Source organism: Seriola dumerili, unplaced genomic scaffold, assembly GCF_002260705.1.
Source record: "Seriola dumerili isolate Sdu_G_001 unplaced genomic scaffold, Sdu_1.0 BDQW01000113.1, whole genome shotgun sequence".
NCBI lineage: Eukaryota > Metazoa > Chordata > Actinopteri > Carangiformes > Carangidae > Seriola > Seriola dumerili.
Genome location: NW_019174368.1, coordinates 519169 through 541239, shown reverse-complemented (window position 1 = coordinate 541239; position 22071 = coordinate 519169). Strand labels below are relative to the sequence as shown.

General features: G+C 40.4%; 3 protein-coding genes across 3 annotated transcripts in view; 2 read left to right on the top strand and 1 right to left on the bottom strand.

Moving 5' to 3' along the window:
• The first annotated feature begins 5372 nt into the window (after window positions 1-5372).
• Window positions 5373-8741, top strand: LOC111223680 (gastrula zinc finger protein XlCGF57.1-like). Its single transcript, XM_022747917.1, has 2 exons — window positions 5373-5568; window positions 7237-8741. Exons 1-2 carry the CDS (start codon window positions 5373-5375, stop codon window positions 8739-8741), a joined length of 1701 nt encoding a protein of 566 aa, XP_022603638.1.
• A 4157-nt stretch (window positions 8742-12898) lies between these two features.
• Window positions 12899-17324, top strand: rpl23 (ribosomal protein L23). Its single transcript, XM_022747912.1, has 5 exons — window positions 12899-12992; window positions 14290-14373; window positions 15634-15762; window positions 16056-16169; window positions 17191-17324. The coding sequence occupies exons 1-5, from the start codon at window positions 12980-12982 to the stop codon at window positions 17271-17273; spliced, it is 423 nt and encodes a 140-aa protein (XP_022603633.1). The 5' UTR covers window positions 12899-12979; the 3' UTR covers window positions 17274-17324.
• A 14-nt stretch (window positions 17325-17338) lies between these two features.
• The window catches only part of LOC111223675 (von Willebrand factor C domain-containing protein 2-like), a 9523-nt gene continuing 4790 nt past the window's right edge, over window positions 17339-22071 (bottom strand). Inside the window, exon 3 of the mRNA XM_022747911.1 lies at window positions 17339-20545. Within this exon, the coding sequence (XP_022603632.1) occupies window positions 20304-20545 (242 nt within the window). The 3' untranslated portion in view covers window positions 17339-20303. The remainder of the gene's footprint in view (window positions 20546-22071) is intronic.

The window sequence follows — 22071 nt, the reverse complement described above, 5'->3', positions numbered from 1 at the left end:
TGTGATGGAATAAAGAGGATCTCTCTCCTCATTACAGAAGCCTGCTGCCAAACTTCCACCACAGTACTGAATAAACTGCTGCGGTGCGACTGCAATAGTCTTTACAGTGTGCTGCAGGGATGACGTATTTTTGTAGGCCAACCTGGATGTCAGCGTCACCCTGGTTCCCTCAACAAAAAAGCCAGTGGGATTTTTAAATTGGCTTTTGGATTATTACATAAAATAAACTCTGTGACAAACAAAAGTTTTTGATTCTGACACGTTTTGTTTAGAAGGACAATCTTCACATCACTTTTATGATTTTTGAAGCCTAAATACAATCACCAGAAGTAAAAACCTAATGTTAGGCTATAAACCAACTACACCGCAGTCACATGACTTCACCGTCACAACAACTAAACAACTAAACCTTCAACCTTCAAGTTCAACACATTTGTAGGAACTTCTGCAAAAAGGGTTGGGACGAACTTTCTGAACAATAGATTTCCATCGTAGAAAGAATATCACGAGTGAGTTCAGCTGGTAAAATTTAGATTAAATTCAATCCAACAAGACAATTCCATGATTCCTTGGCTTTAAAATCTCCAGCTGTCCATTACCTCCGCCAGAGAGGTTATATTTACACCGGTGTCTTTGTTTGTCAGCAGGATTTTCACCGGTGGAAGGATGGGTCATGATCCAGGGAAGAACCCATTACATTTTGGGGCATTTTGGATCATTTACTATGAACTGAGACGTTGAATTATATAAATTATAAACAGCTGGAAAGATGCTGTTCTAAAACTATACCTTACACAGGCCTATCAGCGTGGGGCCTGATGGAAGATAAACAGTGACAGCTGTCAGGACATGAACAGTAATGAGCTTCTTGAGTTTAATGTGGTTTTGTTTTGATTTTGGACAGAGATATGTGGATATACTTCAGATTTTGCTTGTAAACTAATATAATTATGTTGTCTTTGAGATCCCTTAAGCATATGTTAACATTAAAACAAAAGCGATCACATTTTATGTTCCGCAAACTGCACGCTCAACTAATTCAATCAATCAGTTATTAATTCAAGACTACAAATTAAATAACTCTGTTTAGTTTTTTTGTTTCTCTGACACCTGCCAGGCTCAAAGCTTTCCTCTCTCCCTCTGCTGAAAGTTTCAAATACGATGAATAAGTCAAAGATCTTTTAAACATTGCCAGAAACCCGCTGATATTGTCTGATACAAATCATAGCCTGGCGAAGTCGTGCTTCATAAAAGGCATGGTGGTTGGTGCAGAGCTTTCTGTTTAGTGTTAATGAAAGAGGATTAGGAGTTATACAGCTGCGACTCTTAGCTCCATCCTTCAGGTCTGAATTCCATGTTGACAGAACAGTGTGAGAGCGCAGCTGTAGTTGTAGTGCCAACACCCACAAAAAAGGACAGTTGATGGTGTTTGGGCACTGGAAACTTTAAAAGGGATGTTCCAAAGGAAGGAGGGGAAGAGCATGTGTTCAAAAAAATTTGATTTTATTAACAAAAAATATTACCAAACAGAAACAAAAGAAAATTATGTTTAAACTAAGAAGTAAAAATCTGCAGCCTCACAGAAAGCTGCCACCTGCTCTGTCCCTCACTACTACTAATAGGACCTAATGACACACACCTGTTTCCCCTTTCCCTAACTGAGCTGCTGATCAATCCCACTAACCTAGAAAAAAGAAATGACAATATACAAAGTGGGCTGAAAACCAGCACTGCAGGGCTTACAACTGCTACAGTTACCACAGCAAGACCTGTGATACTCAGGATTTTGGGACCACAGAGAACCAGTGCAAGGCCTGTGTCAGATAAGGTGTTCACACCAGGGGAACTTGGGAAAGACCCTTTGTTGAACAGATGGTGCTTGGAGGCAGGGCTGAGAGAAGATGGGGTGTTGTAGTGGGAGGAGCATTTTACCCCAACCCATACGATATAACCCATACAAATACAACATAGGCCCTACAACAATCCTACTGCCACAAGGACCAAGAAAGCAGCAGCAGTAACACCAGCAGCAGCCAGGTCTATAAAACTCACTCAGTAAAATGATATTGCACAATAATAGCTCACAATAATGCCATAACATTGCAATACACATGTCCAAAAGCCCATAGCGCATGGCACATAAGAACATATCCAAATACTCACTTTTTCATCATCACCATCAGCGGCGTGTTCAATGTAATTGACAACTGAATATTACACTGCTCGGCGGCAGCTTAAAATAAACCAAATATCTTACCTTAAGCTGCAGGCCAGGTGATCCAGGAGTTATAATAATCCAAAAAGGGCATGGATGTCCAATGAGTTCTAAATGTCAATGTGGACATGCATCATGGAGAGGTGAGTTTGTCTCTTCTGGGTCATAGTGGTGCCGCAGCCATGTTTTCACGCGATACAAGGTGGAGAAGGCCCGCTCGGATGAGGCCACAGAGATGAGCAGGCACAGACTTAACTATGTACTATTGTAAACAGAGCTCATCTTTGTGGATGGAGCTCGGATAGACATGTTGCTTCATCTTGAACTGTGACACGAGACTCTCTGGTGACATAGGCCTGGGTCCAACTCCTCGGGAAGGTGAAGAGGCACCAAATCAAGCGGTTTCCCTCTGCTGCCTTTTCACGCAGGAAAAACACACAACCCGACCACACTCCGCCACGTAATGAGGTCACTTATATTTAGCAAACCAACTTAGTGTAAATGCACGGCTGAAAGTTTCTTTATCGAAACGTCTGGCCGGGAAATTGAAGTTGGGTGGCTGGAAAGGCTCCTCAAATGCCGCCAAGTCAGTCCTAGCTTGACACCTGTTAGCAGCAGGCTCCTCGCTGATAGTCCGGCGGGTGTCTCCATCTCTCCGAGGAAAATTACGACCAAACTAAAACTACGTAGTGCTGGAAGAGCTGCTCTCCTGGGAAGACTGGACGCTGTCTATGCTCTCTTTAGCTGGTGGTTTGCCAAAAAAAATCAGCAATGTTTCTCCTCCATTGTGACTTTATCCTTCGATTAGCTATCAATGTTACAGCAGCCGGAAGTAAACTTGGGAATCCTACTAGAGTTGACATGACCCGCCCTACACGGCCTCTGATTGGCTAATGATCGTTGCCTTCGCTGGTGTGTGTTGTGTGTATTATTGTTTCCTCTGCCTGACTTGACGCCATCATGTTTTAGCCGTCCGTATTTAAATCCGAAATGGTGCTGACTCTTTCCAATCACCGCAAGGGGGCAGTGTATAACAGTGCAGAGCTCCCCTCTGCTCGGTTTCTTCCGGTTTCTTCCCTCTTCCCCAGGTGTTCCCCACCGTGGTTGTATTATTTCAACCTAATATGTCTGATAATAGGCCTACATCCATGTTCCCCGCATCGACGGTTCCACAGTTTGCTTTTCTAATGCTGTTATTCATATGACTGGGCCGAGAAATCCGGTGTTGTGAGTAGTTTTGCCGCTTTGTCTCATGGACACACAGGAAAGGAAAGAGTGAACCAGCAAACATGGAGTCCGTTAAGGAACGTTCAAAATTCATAAGATGCAGCTGAAATCCACGAACTGCAGCGGGAAGTAAAGGTAAAAGTCCAACAGCAGCTGTGTATGAAGTTCAAAAGACTAATAGATAATAATCACAACATTCATAAACATACAGTTCATTCATTTGAAAGCAATTTTAACTAAATAAAAGGCTTAAATGTCAAACAGAGAATCCTCAAATCCTCCACAGACAACAGGAGGACACTGACTTCTGTGTCAACAGTTGTGTATTCCATTAAAACATCGATTAAATGTCGCAAGTGGCAAATTAAAACGTTAAATGCACTTTTTAATGGAACCCCCCAAATTAAGAGCAAATGATAAACGAATACAGTAGAAAAACAGACTCTGGAAGTATAAACTTGCAAATGTCATATTCTAAAAAAGTCAAAGGCTTGTTTTCATCAGTCAGGCTACTGAAATATAAAGCTGAAATTACTTTGAGCCACTGTGAGAAATGTTTCCTCACTAACCCCATGATCTACAGTAGCTGTGTAGTGTACCTCCTAACAGGTCTCATCCAGATTTGAAATTGGACATAAGGTTTAAGATATAAAACATTAATTTTGGTGTCAGAAATTAGACAAACATTTCATGGCCTTACAGTGTCAGAGACCCATTAATTTATTATAGAGCAAACTGGGATGACATTACACATTTTAAGGTTCTTCCTTTGGTTTCTAATTTTAGAGGAGAGTGCTGCATGTTCACACATATTCACCAATCTGTTCTGGGGCACAAGAATAAGAAAAGTGAATTCTTAAAAAGGTTAGATTCTCCTTTAAATGCACAATCCATGATTATGATAAAGTGTTCCATCCTCAAAGCATCTGGTGCATAAAAATAACAGGCTAAAATGATAAATATTTAAGTCATTATAGAAGCCTGTTGGGGACTTTAATTAAGATGATCGTGTAAACTTGAAAATGAAAATGCAATTCCACGATAGCAATGTAATTTTTCACACACGTATGTGTTCTAGGATTACACTAGACTTTAAAGTCAATTCCAGTGTTTAAAGTGGCCTAGTGATACAATTTGATTTTAATTCAGACTATCAGAAAGTTTGTCTCAAAACTCTGTACAATGCAAATGCTTTCTTGCATCATAAATAGAAAATTCTTCTTTGCTTCACAAATGTCTGTCCACAAATGCTTCTCATTTATAAGTAAAGTAATTGAATGTATTCACAGATATATTTTTTATTTGTGGAATTTGTCAGTTTATTTGCAGATCAGTTTTATATTTGCAAGATATTTTTGTGAGTTTACAAATTTATTTTTTGTATATGTGGAAGGTGTTTTATATTAACAGATTACACATTTACTCCCTGATAGTAAATCTGTTCATAGTAACTACCTAATGGAAACTCATACATTATTTAACATAAAAATGAACACAAAATTACATAAATGAAGTAAGAGTGACCGGTACGCACGCACGTGACAAGTATAATTCAAGGCAAAAAGGCTGTAATACATTTCTCCCCGTCTAAAATCTCCATAAAGGAGTTCCTAATTTTTTTTGAAGTGAAACACTGCAGTATCCATTGAGCCAGAGTTGTAGTTTTTGATATTTTTATTTTAATAATTAATCATTTATGCAGAAGATGGAAAGTCAGGGTTTTTTTAATCTCCTACGATTCTAGAAATGTCGCTTTTATTTTGAAAAGAATAGTATTTTGACAGGAAATGTTTCATGCCAGGTGGACACAGGCGTTAACTCGACACTTGAGAAACGTTGCATGTGGAGTCGCCGTTTCCACAACAATAACAGCGTTTAAAAGTGATGAGAGATCCGTATCTGTTGACGCAGCCGAGTGTCCGCCCGCATCATGTCCAGCATCCAGGTGCTCAGAGTCCTCGTTAACGAGCGGCTGTCCGCGGCCGCCGAGGAGATCTTCGAGGCGGTTAAAAAAACCATCGCGGGCTATGAGGAGGAGATCCTGCTCTCCAAACGGGAGATCCGCCGGCAGCGCAGGATGCTGCAGACAGTTTCAAAACCAGAAATAAAGATAAACAAACACTCAGGTTTGTGAATCGTTGGCATGTCTTCGGTCTTTCACCATGTCTGGTAATATGCCAGGCTCTGACTATGTCCTGAGCCGCTATCATCACGAGTCCCGTTAACGCCCACTTTCCTGCTGAAAATTAAGCGGTGTCAGAAATGTTTAGTGACTTTACTTTTCTTGGCTATGCCCTCAGTTTCCCCTCAACACGAGATTATCATAAATGGCTAAATTTGATGAAAGCTAAAGCAGGTTCATTACCATGCCTCATATTAACCAGGCCCTTCCGGGGTAAGATGATACCTGCCTAATGGGAAAGACCCCAAGACGCCAAACTCCATTGAAATATCTAGAAATGCAATGTTTGCTTGTTTATCGGCAAATCTATGAACGTGATATGCCCTGATTTAAGTTTTATTGTTGATTGCAAATCTATACTTTTGTATTCGGCAAAAAAAAAAAAGATTTACCAAGCTGCTATACATATATAAAAAAGTTAAATTTTTTTACCTGGTCACCGTCAGCGGTCACACAGCGGTAACTTATTTTAATGACAGACGATTGTAGGCAATAGTCAGCGTTTATCAACAACAAATATATAGAAACAAATTTCGGTTGACATTTGTGTCCAGTGCCGAATCAAAGACTTAATCCAAATCATTTGGCAAAAGTAAATTTTCACAACTTAGACCGACAATGTTATCCTGTAGGTTAAAAAAAAACATTACATTGTCTTAGTGACATTCTTCAGGTTTAATGTTGTAAAGGAACAGGTGAAAGCCAAAGACTGTGTATATGAAAGTGCAAAAGATGAAAAACATTCCTTTATCTTTTCTTTGCAGAACATAGTAAATCAGTTTTACTCTATCAAACCACTCTATACAGTATCAGTCAGTAATCAAAATATATGTGGTCAAGTGATTTGAGTTTAGTCTTGCTTGTATTTATTTATTTGCTTGGGTTGTGATCAAAACGTGGCATAAATAATTTCCAGTTCAAGGTTAATTAGATATTTTGATCATGTTAATCAGGTTGCAGGGACCATCTAATCAGTAATAGCACAGCACATCTGTCAGTCAAGTTTCAAAAGATCTGAAAGTTTTAAAACTTCAGTCTCAAACCAGATATTAAAAGGCCAAAGCCATTTTTATATTCTAGTAAGAAGCATCATGGCATAAACCTGAATGTGTCTGGATTGTGAAAATCACTGCACAGTGTTATATCAGGGTCACTATTATTTCCGACTCGTGTTGGAAGTAGAAATGAAACAATTCGAACTGTTTTCATAGCCAGAATGAAACATATTTCCTTGTTTAGATTTTTGGACTATTAGCTTGACAAAACAAGCAATTTCAGCAAGATTGAATGGTTTATTTTGCATGTGCTATGTGCATTGAAATGCGGTGTGACATGTTCGTAAGGTCGTCCTAATAGACTCGTGTGAAAAATGAGAAATAGAAAAAAGAAATATGAATAAAATAATTGTAGCTGTGTAAGAGATCAACAATTCCTGCTGGCTGTAATCAGATTATAAATTATAGCTCTTTCACACACACACACACACACACACACACTGTTCTGATTGACTTTCTATTTATTCTTAACACTTTATTTCTACTGAATATTTTTCACATATGAATAATGATGAAGTAATAATGAAAGTAATTTTTCCTTTTTTTTCCCCCTGCAGACCAACCACAGCTGGCTCTGTCTGTCTGGGACGAGGATTTCCCCTCCGATCAGCAGCAGCAGGAGGTGCAGTGTGAGCCGGACTGGAGCTCCGGTCTGGACCAGGATGACCAGGAGCCTCCACAGACAGAGAAAAACCAGGAGGAGCATCCCAGTAGCCATGAGCAGGAGCAGCTTCAGGAGCTGGAGGAAGACAACGCCATCAGGATCATCTTCACGCCTCCGTATGTGAAGAGTGAGCTCGACCAGCTTCATCCCAGCTATCAGAGTACTAAAGGAGGAGGAGGGGATCCTCTGCCGAGCACCTCAGCTGAGCAGGAACAGACGAAGGTGGAGGGCGACGACGGGGCTTCCTCCAGCTGTTCCGCAACCGACCACGACGAGAGTGACGAGGAGTGGAGGGGCAGCATTGGGTCTCAGAGCGACGACAGCGACATCAAGGACAAATGGAAGAAGAAGGATGCCCGTCTACCGATGGCCCCAAAACTGCATCCGACAAAAAAAAACAAATCACGAATCTGCTGTAAAGTCTGCGGGAAAGCCTTCCACGCCAACGTCTCTTTGGTGAATCACATGGAAGTTCACCCCAAGGACGTGTGCGGTGTCTGCGGGGAACATTTCGAGACCGAGGAGAGCTTTAAAGTTCATGTGAAAACACACGTGAAGGCTGAAATCTGCAGCATTTGTGGGAAATGTTTCGGGGCTTCCAGCTCTTTGGAGACGCACATGAGGATCCACACGGGAGAGAAACCGTTCAACTGCAGCGAGTGCGGAAAATCCTTCAACTGTCGCCACAACATGATGCGACACATCAGGATACACACGGGGGAAAAGCCGTATCCCTGCTCCGTCTGTGGCAAATGCTTCAATGACTACTCTACGTTGAAACGCCACCTGCAGGTTCATTTGCACAAGAAGAACCTCGACCCAAATAGTACGTCCGCAAACGAGAATGAAAGCGGCAACGACAGCGAGAGGAAGATCAAAACTTCGTCACTAAAAAAGCAGCAGAGCCGGACTATATGTGAAGTGTGCGGGAAAATGTTCCACTCCATGGTTTCCCTGGTTAATCACGCCAAAAGTCACGCCACAGACCTCTGCGGCGTTTGTGGGACACATTTCGATTCAGAGGAAAACTTAAAACTTCACCTGAAAACTCACAAAAACGGGAAGGTTTGTGAAGTGTGCGGCAAGTGTTTCGACAGTCAGGGGAACCTGGAGATGCACATGAGGATCCACACGGGGGAGAAGCCGTTTCTCTGCAGTGAGTGTGGGAAATCCTTCAACTGCCGACACAACATGATGCGACACATCAGGACGCACACGGGCGAGAAGCCGTACCTGTGCAACGTCTGCGGTCGGTGTTTCAGCGACCACTCCACTCTGAAGCAGCACAGCAGCACGCACACCGGGGAGAAACCACACCGCTGTGAGGTCTGCGGGAAAGGCTTCCACCGAAAGACTTATGTGAGGCTTCACATGAAAAGCCACACAACAGAGAAGTGACTGTTCTGTAAATATGGAGGGGTGTAAATAAAGGCTTTTTATAGGGTAAATGTGCCAAATTCGCCTTTGTCACCTTAGAACTACAATTTTATCATGACTTTTCATTGGCATCATTGGCCCTGGATAGTCTATGACCATGTAAGATTCATTTTTACACTGCCATATGCTCATATTACTGCCATGTGTAATATGAGAGGTGTTACTCATGGTGACAGGAGGTTGGACCATAAAAATAATACAGGTTTAAAGGTGTAAAAAAAAAAAGATATTTTAGCCACTTGGGGGCAGCAAAACAAGCTTTAAACTCAGCATATAGCCTTATGAAGCTAATAAGACAATGAGTCAGCAATTAGTTTCTCAGTAACACAGAGATAGAGCAATGTTATCCCATTGGAGTTGTGTTTGTGTACCCCTGATGAATCTTAGTCCAGTGTTCACTGTCCTTTTCTCACTGGCCATCTTCAGTAGATTTAAATTTCACATCACATAAGTTAACACACTTCACAGGTTAAAATATAACATCAGACACACAACTATGAGACCTCATACCTACATACACACACACACACACAGGCAGAATCCCAAACATACAGGTGAAAATGTTACTATAACAACAGGATTGAGGTTAGGACGTTAAATATGTTATGCACGGGGAAAACAGATTTAAGTCTGGATTTGAAAAACTGTTTGTTGACCTTTATCACAGCATTCACACATTTTGACTCGTCATAGCAGGAGAAGCGCAGGTGTAACTGAAAACATTAAAAACACAGCTGCATGCCATTCAGCTGACATCGTTATCATTATTAGTAACACACCTGCTTTTTCTTGTTACGACAGGTTTAAGTATCTGCTTGAAAAATGGTGTGTTGCAAACAAGGGGAGCTCAGTGAGCAACAGAAGCTCTACCCCCAAAAAGATTTTTTAGTTAAGGAAGGATGTGATGGAGTATAGGGAGTCATAAAACTGGAGATGTAGGAAGGAGCCAATCCATTCAGTGTCTGGTAAGTTCACCACTTCCTGAGAGAAATATCTGGCTCTTTAGCTGTCAAATGCTCCACTATGTTCACCAGCTGCTCTCTGACTGTGTCTGTCTGCAGGTAGTGGATAGTAGCTGTATCAGAGCCTGTTTGATGGAAACAGCTGTCTGCTGCTGCTGGGAGACTGAACCACAACAGTAAAGTCGTGGTTCATAAAACTAGAACAATGATCTGAACAACACTAAACAGATCTTACAGGATTGGCCACCTCTTGAAACTGACTGAAAATGTGCCAAATGAGCTGAGCACCGTTTCCCAAAAGTATCTTAAGGCTAAAATGGCCATAACCTCATTTTAAGTCTGTGGGATAAGATCGTCTTAGAGTTAAGATTCTTTGGGAAACTGGTTCTGGTTCGCCTCAACAACCTACAAGTCATTACCGACAGTTCTGGATTAAAGAATAAGGTCAGAAATAATATTCTGTATTTTAGTCATTGCTAACAAACCCCATGTTTAGATCCAAAGCAACGATGGAAGGATGTTAGTCCGTATTCAATACTTTGACTCTTAGCAAAGTAATTCTTTAAAAATACCTTTTTATATATAGCTTCATTTTAAATGAAGAAGGTTCAGTTTTTTCTCAAACAGCTGCTCACTGTAGCTTTTATCAAAAAGGAGGACATACATGTGTATAAAACATTGTTTTGGGACTATCTTAAGCAGCGTATTAATCTACATTTGGTGCCGTAGTGAGTGTTAGTGAGGCAGCAGGATGGTGTGCGTGAGACTGAGTCAAAATAAACTACAGTGTGTGTGTGTTCATGTCGATGAGGGAACAACAGTGTGGTTCACTGATGTGTTTATAATACTTTTTGGAAACAGTAAAGCTCTATGACTCAGAGGAAGAAGATAAATCAGGCTTTAGATAAAAACATGATACTTGTTAGTAGTAGACATTCAATTTCGGTTTTCATAGGATTATTTGATAAGAGAAATACAGATGATAACCAGTGTTTTGCAGTTTCTTCAAAGTTTCGTTGGCCAGTTATCTGGTTGGTAAAATTTCACACTTAAGACACAAAGTAGATTCTGGTAGAAAGTGGAGACAGTTTACAGCTCGGAATCACTTTATCTGTATAAATTATTTTTTATTAGTAATGTCAAAGAGTTGCGGCGCCATCTTTTGTAATTTGTTATATACTGCCTATATTTCTATTTTCATAATTTCACTGATTTTGCACTGCATATACTTTATATTTTTGGAACATTTTCATCTTGTAAATATTGTACTTTCACTTTTAACATACTGTATCATATTAATGGCATCATTAGTGTTCAAACACTTTCATTGTTTACTTATACATGTCAGTGTTTGCATTATGTTTACTGACTCATGTACTGTATGCTTATGTGCAACAAAGTTCCCCTATTTGCAGCTTGGGAGAATTCACACACACACAGGCGCTAGCAATCACTCTGATGTATGTACAGTATGTATTCTGAATGCAGTCTACTCACAATGTGCCTATGACTGACAGACTTTTTGTTATATTCTCATTTATATAAGTTTGATCTCATGACATCAGATTGTTTTAATGCCACGATGTTAAAAATTCTCTTGAAATGAGGACTGACATTGTGTAACTGCGGTGTTGAGCTCGGCCAAAGATGTTTGCAGCGCTGCGTAACTCTGGCGTTGTGTTGGAAAATAAAGTGTTTGTTCCAAAAGTTTTAATAAATCTTCACTTTAGCTGATTCTAGAGTCCATATTGTTTTTCTTTTTTCTTTTTTTTTTCTCCACAGAGAGGAGAACAGACCAAAGAGCTGCAGAGGAACAAAGCCACAGGAGATTTATGTGTAATGTAAAAAATAATGGACCAAGGATAGACCCCTGTGCCACACCACTGCACCATCAGCAAATGCTAGCGTGGCAATGTATCTCCCCACTTCTTAAGGTTAGTTAATATGGCTAATCATGTACATTATATGATGTGCTGCTTGCCTGAAGAGTAATATTTTTCCTTTAACAGACCCTGAGTGGATTCCCACCTTTTGTAAGCATGTTTTTTATGGTCATCTTGTACTGGTATCGTCTTCAAATTCATTTTGACTATGCAGAGTTATGTGATCTGAGTCAGACCAAAATTGATTTGTGTTGTATGGTGTTGCCTTTAAAAGAGCCATGCCTATTTGTTGAGTAAATTGAAAGATAAGTATTCAAATCCACCAATCTTCTATCTTAACAGACATCTGAACTAATGAATTCCAATTATTATACCCAAAGAAAGAAACCATGAAGCAATGTCAAGTAAGTAAAGTGACCCTCAAGTAAAATAAGGAATTTTTTTTTTGGGGGGGGGGCGACAGTGTGGAGGGAATGACAGTTGCTGTTCCTTAGATTAACTTAAATTATCTCTCTGCTGTTTCTTTTATCAACAGTTCTGTCTCAGCCCACAACATGCTGTTCATAATAGTCACTCATAATTCTAAAACATGATCACCTGGTAAAATCAGCTCTGTCTCTCTCCCTTTCAAACTGTAAGTTAAATAATAATAAATTAAATAAATAGTTATAAAAATTGAAATTCCTCTACCAAGCTGCCTCAACCCACTCTTCCTCTCCACCAATTTCAGTAAAGTAATGACATAACTACTTGTGAAAACTGTTGAAATTCTGTTGTGTATTCAAGAATCTACTATTGTGTAGAAGAAATTTCCCAAATATGATCACTGTGTTTATTGCCAAGTCATGTATTCTTGTATGTTTTTTTTTTTTTTTTTTTTTTTTTTTTTAATATGACAAAGATCACATTTTGTTTTGTTAATTTAGAGAAATGGTCAAATTTAGGAAATAACCTTTTAATGCAAGTCTTCCCAAAAAGCACTAGAAAATTTACATTCATAATACAAATGTTCTGTTGTTTCAGTGTTTCCATTGAGAGACCCCTAACGGCAGAAGTTACATACTGTGAGTTTAATGCAACACTGAATGATGTCTACATTCAAATATCACAGTGTATTGATCGGATTTTTAAGAGTAACTGAAATAAGGAATGGGGGAAATCAGAGACTAGGAGTGGTAACGTAAAATCTTTACATAAGAATTCTGCCTAAAGTCAATGCAAAAATACATTAAATGTTAGTGTTTCCGACAGTCACTGAACGCAGCTCGTCTCCGCGCCATGACCCGGATGGAGTTCCGCTCAACTTTATATCCCACAATTCCTTTCTCCACCTTCCTCTTTCCCTCCTGCAGCAATGTCTAAGAGAGGTATGAGACCCGGCTTGTAAAATCCACATTCATCTGCTGTTTTTACGCCACACCAGATCTTATAATGTTGCTTATATGAGATAGAGTGGGGAAGACATTATATTTGTTTGATTAGGTTTCAATTTATGAAAACATTTGAAGTATTTTTTTACGATGGCATTTTCGTTAGCTAGTTGGTGGAAGCCATGTTTCGCTGTCAGCGCCATGTAGGCATGAAGTTAAAGCTAGAGGCCGAGAATTTGCTGCCCGCTGTTAAATTCAATCAGGTTAATTATTCGTGTGTTTGTTTGATTTATAAACAAGGAACATCCAAATAGGAAAACACACATTGTTACGTGCAAATATGTAGTGCAGGAGATGTGATGTGTGCCGGGCAGCTAACTGAAGCTAATTAGCACTCCCAGTCCCTGGTCGGGCTCTTACTCGTGCAGCATAATGTTGCACATTTTAACTAATCAAACGATAGATGCTGTTCTGGTTTTCTGAGGTGAAATGGATCTGTGGTGCCTGTGCTATCTGGACTAGCTAAGCTGAGCCGGTACCATACTGTTGAAGGTGATAAATGGAGATTACTAACTTGAAATTGTGGTCACAGCGAGAATTTTTTTTGACTTAACTGCGTTAGCCAAAGAGATTTGAACAAATAATGCCATTCAGTTTAACGTTTCTTATGAAACTGTGTATACATTGTAAATGATGTTGCCCTATAAGTGTAAGCAAATGAATATTTCTGGACCTGGAAGTGGATGAAATGGCAACGTGTTGTGTATTGTGAATCAACTAGTATAAGGGTTAATCGCTGTAAGAATTTTAAAAGGGTTTTGACTCGTGTTGAGTTTTTCCAGTAGTGTGAAGTGTAGTAACAGACACAGGTGGATCAATCCTTGCGTAATTCTTCACACTGATCAAACTGTGGGGCATTGAAAACAACATTGGTAAAACAAGCCCTATAGTTAATGGATTGTAATTTTTGGCAGGTTGTTTTCTCAGCCAGCTGACTAAGATACTGTAGTGAGTCGATTACTCTGTCACTCCTCTGAATTATTGAAGTCTGTCTTTTAGAAATAGGTGTGAGATTGCACTGGAATCGGTTACCTATGTAGTTGCAGAACAATTAAAACCACGTTTCTGCAGATTTGCTGATATGAATTATTTTTATTCCATCCTGTGTTGAGATAATGCACAATTTAACATGATTATCTTCATTTCCTTGAGGCAAATCACAGGTTCATGGCCTGACCTATTGCCCTGGAAGTACTGTTGGCAGAACTGATATTGTATTTTCTTCTTCCCACAGGACGTGGTGGTTCGTCTGGAGCCAAGTTCCGCATCTCACTGGGTCTCCCAGTGGGAGCAGTCATCAACTGCGCCGACAACACAGGTATGCCTCATCCAACCTGTTTTAATGTCTATTGAGGAAGTCTGTGTACTAGATTTTTGAATTTTTAAATACATTGTACATGAATTCGTACAGACAGAAATGGGCAGGGAAAGTAGTATGTAGTTACAGCAGGCAGAGGAGGTGTGTTTAAGCAATGACTAGTAGTTATCTCGGGAAATGAAGCTAATTTGGTTCCTTGCTGTGACTTTGAGAAGATCAATACCAAGTTCATGTCTGTATGTTAAATATGTAGTTTGAGTTACTGATTGCCAGTTAGTCAGCGGAGACATGAGACCAAGAAATAGTCTTGCACATAAGTCCTTGTAAAACAGTGAAATGGTAACACCTCCTTTTTGAGTATGCATCAAAGTAAAGAGATGAAACATTGTAACCGGTGAGCTTCAGATGTCCTGGTAGATGTACCTTTTGGACGGAGCATTGTTACCTGTCTGTACGCCAAGCTGCTGCTGACTTTTCAGTTAAACTTGCTCCTGGATGTAGTTTCCTGTTTACTGTGTGAGTGTGGTGTCTTAGTCTCAGCGAGAAAACACAAGTGTATTGTCTGAAATGTTGTAACTATTCTTCTTACATGGTTCCTGAAGAGGTCTGGTCATTTGGAAATGTTGAGATTAATATTGTAAATGTTTGAAAACTACAGAACTTTAAATCCTGAACACACAGTTAACAACATATAGAAGCACACTTTCATTTCACCTGTTGTGATGCTCATAAGCTGAAAACTAATACAGGTGTTTGTGTGTGCGGTCATCACTGTTGACCCACATAAAATATTTGACCCCGTTATCTCAACAGGTAAAGTTACAGTTCAAATTGTGTAATTATATTGTGATGTGGTTAGAACAGCTCTAAGCTGTTAAATTAGCAGGCAGTTGTTGATACTGTTATTTCAAAAGGATTAAATTTTTTATAATTATATTGATGGTTTTGATTAATGCTGCTGCGCTGTATGGTTTGTATCTTATTGAACCTGTTCTCGGTTCTACCCCTTCTAAAAGCACTTGCGTTGTCTGCTCAGTGGCTGGGTGAGTTGTCGAAGAAGGGAAGATTGAGCTCATCACTGTGGGTGAGATGGCAGCGATACACTGTAGTTGACTTATCTCAATCAGTGATGAGACAAGCTGAAAAAGTGCTGTAGCCTATGAAGAGAACGATGTTCAGAAACACTAGTCCCAGTTTTCTGTTTACCTGCCATTCTCACATGCTGTCCTTTTCTTCCATGTTGGTTTTCTCCCTCCTCAGGAGCCAAGAACCTGTACATCATCTCTGTCAAGGGCATCAAGGGACGTCTGAACCGTCTGCCTGCAGCTGGAGTGGGTGACATGGTCATGGCCACAGTCAAGAAAGGCAAGCCAGAGCTCAGGAAGAAGGGTGAGTCTGTCTGCAAGTTACTGTAGTGTTGCGGTAAAGAGGTTGAGGCTAGTGTATGAATTGTCAAATGAACCATTGTGGTGTTTGTTTGTGCTCCGGTGTGTATTTGCATTGAAACTGTTTGAAAAACATAAAAATGAAAACATAGGATGTCTTCATCTGTTAACTCCATATGAGCTGAGTTTGAAGGAGATGGGAACGACAGTCCATCTCATTTACAGATTTATGGGCAGAACACTGAATAACTCAGAGGCTTGAATGAACTTGGATTAACCCCGCCCCTCTCTCCACAGTGCATCCTGCGGTGGTGATACGGCAGCGGAAGTCGTATCGGCGAAAAGATGGCGTGTTTCTTTACTTTGAAGACAATGCGGGTGTCATAGTAAACAACAAAGGAGAAATGAAAGGTTGGTTTGTTTGGATGCTCCGCTAGCTTCTTTCAGTCATAGTCACTGTACAAATAGCACTACCTTAGCTCATGTATTGGTGCTGACCTCAAGCACAGAATTGATAGCAGTGAGGTAGATATTTCTCTAGAGGCATTTTAGATGTTGGTCTCAGTAATTCAGTCACTTTCAGGAATTATTAGCTGTATGTACATGAACTGGCTGAACAGCATGGCTCCTTCAGTCCCTCGGGGTGTGAAGTGGTTTAGTTTCACTGATTCTCATTGCCTCAATAACAAAGTTGTTGCTGAACTCTCTCACTCTCACCAGTGCTGTTCTGGTTTGTAGGTGTGTGTTGAGTAGGCTACGTTTTGTTAAGCCTCCGTGCTGGCGACAGTCAGTCGGTGGCATATTATTTTTGGGTTGTACATCTATACGTCACATTATTGTGGACACGATATCTCAGTAACACCTTGATGGAATTTGGCACAAACATTCACTAAAACTCAAAGATGAAATGATTAGATTAATTAATTAATATGAAACTAGTCTGAATTGCGGAGGCAGACAACCACGAGGTGATAATTAAAATTTGCCTGTTTTCATTTCACCCACCAGACATTTTTATCACTGCAGTTACAGACTTATTTCACTTTCCTCTCATAGTTCATGACAGAGGTAATAGTTTTTTAGGAACATGTTCCCCCTTCTAAAAGCACTTGCGTTGTCTGCTCAGTGGCTGGGTGAGTTGTCGAAGAAGGGAAGATTGAGCTCATCACTGTGGGTGAGATGGCAGCGATACACTGTAGCTGACTTATCTCAATCAGTGATGAGACAACTTTAACATCTAGTTCAGAAGCCTAGTGGGATTTCTGTGACAGACGGGTCCATTGTCAGTGTATTTGACACAGGGAGTGAGAGTTGGTCAATATATTTATGGGAATGCTGTTGTTGGGGAAACACTTTGCTTTTAATTAGCTAGTGCTTTGTTTGTAGAGTCAGGCCCGACTGAGTTAACTCTGCCTTCCTTCTGTCTCTGCAGGTTCAGCCATCACAGGCCCAGTGGCCAAAGAGTGCGCTGACCTGTGGCCCAGGATTGCCTCAAACGCTGGCAGCATTGCCTGATCTGGACCCTGCACCTCTGTTCGTTTTCAATAAAGACTCTTGTTAAAGAAGCCACACGTCTTAGGTTTTTCATTTATGTAAAGGAAACATATTTCGACATATTTACTGTTGTACATGGATATTTGGACAAATTACTTTTGCAAGCATCATCTTGTTGGGTTTTGCACAGTAAAAGTGCCTCTTTAATATTTGCACTTAATACAGGTGTTGATGTTTCAGTAGTCATTAAAGTTGCTTTATACACAAGTTTCACAGTTGTGGACGTCTGATTTGAGGTTTATTGGGGGAAAAAATGTAGATTAAGCAGAACTATAGTTATATTGACATGTTTTGGTAAATGTGCTGTGGCTCTTGTTACAATTTACATGCTATGTTGTACAAAGGATTTTGAAATATAGATGGATCAATGTACTTTTATTGATCCCAAATTGGGAAATTATGTTAAAGCAGCAGGGTAACAAAAATAACAAAATAGATCTCAATATTCATAATGGAAGATAAAACAAATATCAAAGAAAAAATGCTCAACATACACAATAGAAAAATAAACAAGTAACAAAGATGAGGTAAAATAAAAATGGGCTTTAGTTTTACCCAGGTATAAAATTACTTCTTCCTCCAGTTGCACCTTGTTAATGCATGTCCTCAGACCTACCACAAGAGGGCGTTAAGGAACCTGTAAGTGCCTATGTACAGTTCTTACACAGCTATGAACTACTCACTGACGAGAAAAGACGTTGGAGAGAGAGAGGGTGTTTAGGAAAGTGTTCAGACTACAGTAAAACATACCACTGGGAAACTGTCATACACCTGAGTACCATTGAATACCGGCCTGTTTGAACCTGTGAAGAAGATGAGGACATAAACTCATTAACTCTTAACAACAGGACAGAAAATACACAGGTGATTTTCATCTGGGAACACTGCAGGAGCATGGGTAAGAAAAATAATTAATTTTTGCAACAGGAATATAACAATACATTTACAATACATAGTAAGGGTGATCAACACAAACGGGCATGCACTCTGACATTACATGTGTATGTAGCATCTATTACTCCAGGTAAATTGTGACTCATCCTCAGCCCTGTGAGTGTGTGTCTGGTCTACTTGGACATCTCTGGCCTCTCTGCTGACAGATGGAAAGCAGCAGGGCCGCAGAGAGAAGCCAGGACACCACCTGCACCCAACACTTGTTTTCCCTTCTGTCACTCCGTCCCATCTTCCATACATTCATCAGATTGACAGTCGGAAAGTGGGACTGTAACACAAAAAAAGAGCATCCCATAATCTCCATCTATATGTGATGTCAAGGAGGGTATAAACTGAGACAGCAAATGATTGAACACCAGCATCAGGTGCTGAAAAAAGACCCATCAGTTTATTCCTGTTCGTGTAGCTTATCGTATCTCATGTAACTAACCCGTTTTTAATTAACTGATGAACACATAAGTCTATAAAATCTCAGTCCATGGTGAGACGGGCCAACAGTCCAAATATTTAAAATATGACACACAAGGCAGAATAGGAGATTTTGTTTTTGACATAAACAATTAGTAATCAATTGTCAGTTCATTTTCTGTCAGTCTATTGATTATTTAAACAATTACTGTCAGCAATGGTCCTTTTTGTACCATATCAAACTTCTAATTTTCAATGTGAGTTATATATTCTCATGCTAATTCTTGTCTCTCTGAACTGACATAAACCAAAATTTAAAAGATATGAAATAAATACTCAAACATAGACCTCAAATAGACCATGACTGTAGTTTGACATTTATTGAAATAAATAAAAAGATAAATAAAAACGACCAGGTGTCCAAGAGTAAAATGTGCGGTCAATCTACGTGGGTTTGTAGGGTGCTGTGGTTTCATGCCTCTCCTTCCCTCAACACCCACCACCCTGCAGAGTATCTTACAGTTTTACTGAAGCATCTCTGAAGGCCACGGTCCACCAGATATGGCTGCACTGCGCTCTGGCTCCTCTGTGGTCTCTGGAGACCAGCCATTTGGTCTTTACATGCCCAGTTTGTCTTTGCTGGGGCAGCTCACATCACTGATGCATGAAATTCACTTTCATTAATGTATGTAAATACCTGTGATTGAACTTAATGATGTATTTCATTTGTAGTTGACATGGTCTCAACACGCCATAGTGCTGAAGTCATGAAGTTGAATCCAGGCTAGCCTCTGATCCACTACCTGTAATCAACTACAGCAGGTGCTATAAGAAACTGAAACGTTTGTGATTTTAATGAAGTTAAACAATAATTTCTTTGCGATCCCAGAAAAAAATACAGCTCCCATGAAAAAACTACAAGTGCAGGAGGGCAGACGATAACTTGGATTCATCCATATCCAAAAAACTCAAATACTTTCTTCTAGTCATTTTTAAAAATTTCTAGTTGTGATCTCTGCTGTCAGTGTCTGTTCGTCTTTATACTGGAGCCGGCTTCACTAAGACAGACTTTGACTGTGGCTCAGATATAACAAATAATCAGCCTTCAGATAGACTGAGTCTAAATTCATCCGTTGCAAGTAGTTTAGTTCTTTGACTATCTTAAGCCGGGCTGTGGTACAATGAATTCTGTAGGACTTTTTTCGATATAAAAAAATGGCTGACCGAGAAACTGCATCCAACCACTGAGCTCTGTTTACCACAGCAGAAAATGTTTGTCTTTTGGAAGAATTCAACAGTTACCAGAGAGTACGAAGAGTTTAACAATGACAAGAAAAATCTGATTTGTAAAAAAAAAAAAAAAGAATGGCTGCAGTCTCCAAAAAGTCTTTCCCCTGTCATTGCTCTCACCATGTTTTTCCTGTGTTTTCTTATTGGGTGCTACTGCACAGCGCAGGTGTCATTGATTGTTACCATGGTAACATAATCTCACTGGTTGTGTTTTCAACATAAATGTGCAAGTTGAGTAATGCTATATTGAAATATTGAAGCCCAGTTAACCTCTCCTGATACTAACAGAGTTTACTTGTACCTGCAGAGCTCTCTGACACATTTAATTAACACGCCACTTCATGGTATCACATCCAGTCTGGGATTAAACGGTCTACCCCCTCTCCCCTTGTTTTCCTCGTCCCTGGGGGAGTCGGTGCGATCACCAGGTGGCTCGCTGGGCTGGGGGCGCTGCTCGCAGGTGGCATAGGGGTGGGTGTGCCACGTCCCGTCCCGGTAGGTGCAGTAGCAAACCGTTTGCTCGTCAATGTTCACACGCTCCCCTGCCGGGATCACCCTGTTCCCGGCAAAGCAGTTGGGACCTAGAGGTTGAGGAAAGACAGTACAGTCTGTCGTGTGTCAAAGTCTGTTCCCTCTCGTTAGAATAGTGCTTCCCTGAGCGCGTCCCTCCACAGTTGAGTTTACGGCTTTGGTTGGGTTATGGTTAGGCGCAGCAGAGATAACTGTTTGGGGTTACAGTAAGACTTTTCTGGGGGAAAGCATTCAAGGCAAACTTCTCCCATGTGCACAGAGACAAGTCAGAACTGAGGGAAGGATAAATACAGACAAAAACACAGAGGTCCTTGAAGAAAACCTGCTTCCGAGTGCACATGACCTGAGACAGGGGCAATGGCTGACCTTTTAGCACAACAATGACCTGAAACATACAGCCAAGACAATGATGGAATGACTTTAGGACAAGTCTCCAACTTTGTCATTATGGGGTATTGAGTGTAGACTGATGAGGGAAAAAATTAATTTAATGATTTCGGCATAAGGCTGCAACATGTGAAAAAAGGTGAAGGGGTCTGAATCCTTTCTGAACACTCTGTCTGTTTGCTCCCTCCATCATGGGCTTATCATGTATAATATTTTCAGTAAAGCAGTTAAATGTTGTTTGGACTGTACATACTGAACGCCATGCAAGATGAAATGTAAACAGCCGGCCTTTGATATCATTTGCATTCCTCGTTCACAGATGGGGGTTCCTTTATTTGGCAGCACCCTGTGAAACAATTACCAACGGCGCGGCAGGAGGACAGGAAGTACTGTTAATCTGCTGCCAGACCCAACCGTGTTCAATATAACACAGCTGACATGAGCGAATTTGTTTAGGAGCAGGGGAAATAAAAAAAAACAAAAAAAAAACAACAATGACGCAACAAACCAAACCATCTGTCCCACTGTCTGTCCTGTTAAAATAGAAACTACAACTTAACAACAACTGCCAGAAATCAGCAAAGCAACTGGGAAGCAAATAGCATCTTTATACTGATTTCATTAGGCGTCATACAGAAGTAATGTTTTTGATTGTTTAGCTGCTTTGGCTTACTTACTTACTTGACTTAAAAAAACAACATAAAATACAGGAGTTATCATTATCCCTGCTTTTCGCGTCTAACCCACACACACACACACACGAACACACACACACACACAAATCCCTCCAATATTAGAGAAGGATTTTAATTCCAGTGGCATTGAAAGCATGTATGACATAACAGGCGTGTCTGTGTAAGCTGTGTGTGTGTGTGAGGTGATGTAACCGGTGCTGCTTCTGAGAGCTGCACAGTGAACACACACACACTGTCACAATGATGCATATGACACACAGGAGGAAGAAGCTTATAAGTGTGTGTGTGTGTGTGTGTGTGTGTGTGTGTGTGTGTGTGTGTGTGTGTGTGTGTTAAGAGGAAAATCACATGGGATATGACAGCACATATATGTAGCAGCACACATATCCTTGTCTTAATATAATCTTGGGGACCCGTCATTGACATAATGCATTTCCCAGCCCCTTACCCCAACACTTAACCATCACAACCAAACCAAGTGTTAACCCTCAAAC

Excerpts from the sequence above, each read along its gene's own strand:
- rpl23 (XM_022747912.1), top strand. Across the intron at positions 14,374-15,633 it reads CAACTGCGCCGACAACACAG|GAGCCAAGAACCTGTACATC; the intron begins GTATGCCTCATC and ends CTCCCTCCTCAG. Across the intron at positions 16,170-17,190 it reads CAACAAAGGAGAAATGAAAG|GTTCAGCCATCACAGGCCCA; the intron begins GTTGGTTTGTTT and ends CTGTCTCTGCAG.
- LOC111223680 (XM_022747917.1), top strand. The coding sequence starts at position 5,373 with ATGTCCAGCATCCAGGTGCTCAGAGTCCTCGTTAACGAGCGGCTGTCC. Across the intron at positions 5,569-7,236 it reads AAAGATAAACAAACACTCAG|ACCAACCACAGCTGGCTCTG; the intron begins GTTTGTGAATCG and ends TTCCCCCTGCAG.